Source organism: Antrostomus carolinensis, unplaced genomic scaffold, assembly GCF_000700745.2.
Source record: "Antrostomus carolinensis isolate BGI_N321 unplaced genomic scaffold, ASM70074v2 scaffold27345, whole genome shotgun sequence".
In the NCBI taxonomy this organism is placed as follows: domain Eukaryota; kingdom Metazoa; phylum Chordata; class Aves; order Caprimulgiformes; family Caprimulgidae; genus Antrostomus; species Antrostomus carolinensis.
Genome location: NW_010318836.1, coordinates 6,417 through 8,649, shown reverse-complemented (window position 1 = coordinate 8,649; position 2,233 = coordinate 6,417). Strand labels below are relative to the sequence as shown.

Sequence of the window (2,233 nt, the reverse complement as noted above, 5' to 3'; positions counted from 1 at the left end):
TGTCCTGTCTGCCTGAGCAGCATTAACGAGGAGCAGCCGCTCAGAGGCCTCAGCTCTGCTTCACGGTCCCCTGGATAAGGAACCTCCTTTATTTTTCTCTTTGAACAAAATGAGAGGTGACAGCAGATTCAGAGAACGCTGGTGGCCAGGGATGCCTTCACAAGGAGGGATGGCGACCAGCACACCCAAGGAACTGAGAAAGAGCCTCTTGGCAGCCCCTTGACAGCGTTTCAGAGGCGAGGCCACCCATCAGCTCTTGCACTCCTATAACCATTCAATTAGGGCTGTGATTTTTATCACCATAATTACACCAACCAGCAGTTTTTATAAGTGTCGTTTTCTGCAGAAATCCCTGCTGATGTTCCTTTCAGGGCTTCTATTTTCTTGGGAAGTGGCAGGAGGCAAAAAAAAAATAATAATAAAAAAAAAAATCATGTGCGTTGTCCCTCCCCTGAGCCTTCAAGGGGAGGAAAAGAGATGTCCCCAAAAACATCATCAGTGCCAAGAATAGCTGGGGCTGGGATAAAGTACTGTTGTATCTGCCTTGGTGGTCAGGGAAGGTTGTACCAGAAGCACCTGGCAGTTTGGCTGCAAGAGACTGAAATTCAGTGCTCCTTAAGGGTGTGGGCTTACCTCATCCACCACCAGGTTGTAGTCACTCTTGTCCCCGTCACTATCCTGCAAGGGAGGAGAAACCCAGAGAGTCTGAGTCAGGAGTGGGAAGGGTTGGACCAAGCTCTGGGCTCTGCCCCACAGGACCCCAGCCAGCAGAGACCCCGTTTTCTCCCGCACATCACTTCTCATGGACCAACACCCGGCCCTACAGACAGCGACTCAACCCTCTGGCTGAGGAGCTGCCCTGGGGCTCTTCATTTTGTTGGCTTCTTGTGGCAGGATTACAGCACCCAGGGCAGGTGCCGAGCTCCCTGGTCACCTCCAGTGCCCCAGACCCATGTGTCCCGGCCACGCTCGCTGCTGCACTCACATAATGCCCAGGCAGGTCCTTCTCCTCCCGCTTCCGCTTCAGCCCGGTGCCGCCCGGCTGCTCCTCGTCCTGCAGGCTCTCGGGAGGGGAAGCAGAAACGCTCTGAGCCAGAGAGGGGAAGAGGAAGGTGTGTGAGCTGGGGCAGAGCAGACACCCTGCAAAGCCTGGCTGACCACATTTCCTCTCTGGGAGAGACCTGCCTTTGTCTTATTTTCTCCACTCAGATGTTCTCCTGGACTCCCCTACATCCCTACACACATATTCACACCCCTGTGCCCACCCCGCAGCCAGGCTCCCCCAGCACCCGCAGCCCTTCCCAGGAGCCAGCAGCCAGCTCTGCCTTCCACCCGTGTGGGCTGGTGATGCTGCGAGTGTCCGGGGCTGGCAGGATGCTGGGCAGGGCCCATGGAGGGACAGCAGCCTGTCCCCTCACCTGTGCATTGAGGCCAGCTGAGGCCACCAGGCTGGGCAGGGCCAGGCGTGCTGGCACCACTTACCCGACTTGGGGTGCGCTCTGGGGCCCGGGTGGCAGCAGGGAGAGCGTCCGGGCAGGTCCGTGTTGGCAAGGGAGAAGAGAGGAGAAGAGAGGAAGAGGCTGTTAATGCAGAGGTTGTACCCCAAGTACCCGGGTGAGGAGGAGAGGGGTCACTGCAGGGACACACAGGAGGAGACAGGGGGACATGGGCTGAAAAATCACATTTGATTTCCCACTTTGCCCATCTGCAGCGTGGATTCTCCGACGTCTAATAGGAGGTGAGCACATCGCTCTTCCTCAGGGAAGTAGTGGAAATTGCTCTATCCACCCACCTCCTTTCAAGAAATTCACTCCAGCTTTGGAATCTCTTCCCTGGACGTGGCAAAAAGCCCAAGGCTGCCAGGAGGGGACGAGCTGCCGGCCAGCTGAGGCCTCTGGAATCACACCCATCCTCTTTCCTTAGGAAGCCATGCTAAAAAGCCCTGCTTGGAAACCCTTTGAGGCTTTTTTACATGCACAACAAATCAGGTCCACCTCCCTGGGCTCAGGGAAGTAGCCCAGGCATTTGCTACACAGGGGCTGGGGTCTAAGCCACCCTCCCTGGCTGATTTGCACTCCACATGGCTGGCTGCTCCAAAGCTGTGGACAGCAGGGAGCTGGGGAAAGGGCAGGGAGAGGGACCGGGCACCTTGACCACACCAGCTCCAGCTAACTATGGCAGAGCACCAGTGATATCCCGAGCCATATGTAGCATTGCACTTCCCCCCACCCCC

At 56.8% G+C, this 2,233-nt stretch overlaps 1 protein-coding gene across 1 annotated transcript in view; it reads right to left on the bottom strand.

Moving 5' to 3' along the window:
• Nucleotides 1-633: 633 nt before the first annotated feature.
• The window catches only part of LOC104525815 (transducin-like enhancer protein 1), a gene marked incomplete at its 3' end in the record, with an annotated part of 8,001 nt that continues 6,401 nt past the window's right edge, over nucleotides 634-2,233 (bottom strand). Inside the window, exons 8-10 of the mRNA XM_029085217.1 lie at nucleotides 1,483-1,633; nucleotides 986-1,087; nucleotides 634-678 (exon numbers count right to left, since the gene is read on the bottom strand). Coding sequence (XP_028941050.1) covers nucleotides 634-678; nucleotides 986-1,087; nucleotides 1,483-1,633 — 298 coding nt within the window. The remainder of the gene's footprint in view (nucleotides 679-985; nucleotides 1,088-1,482; nucleotides 1,634-2,233) is intronic.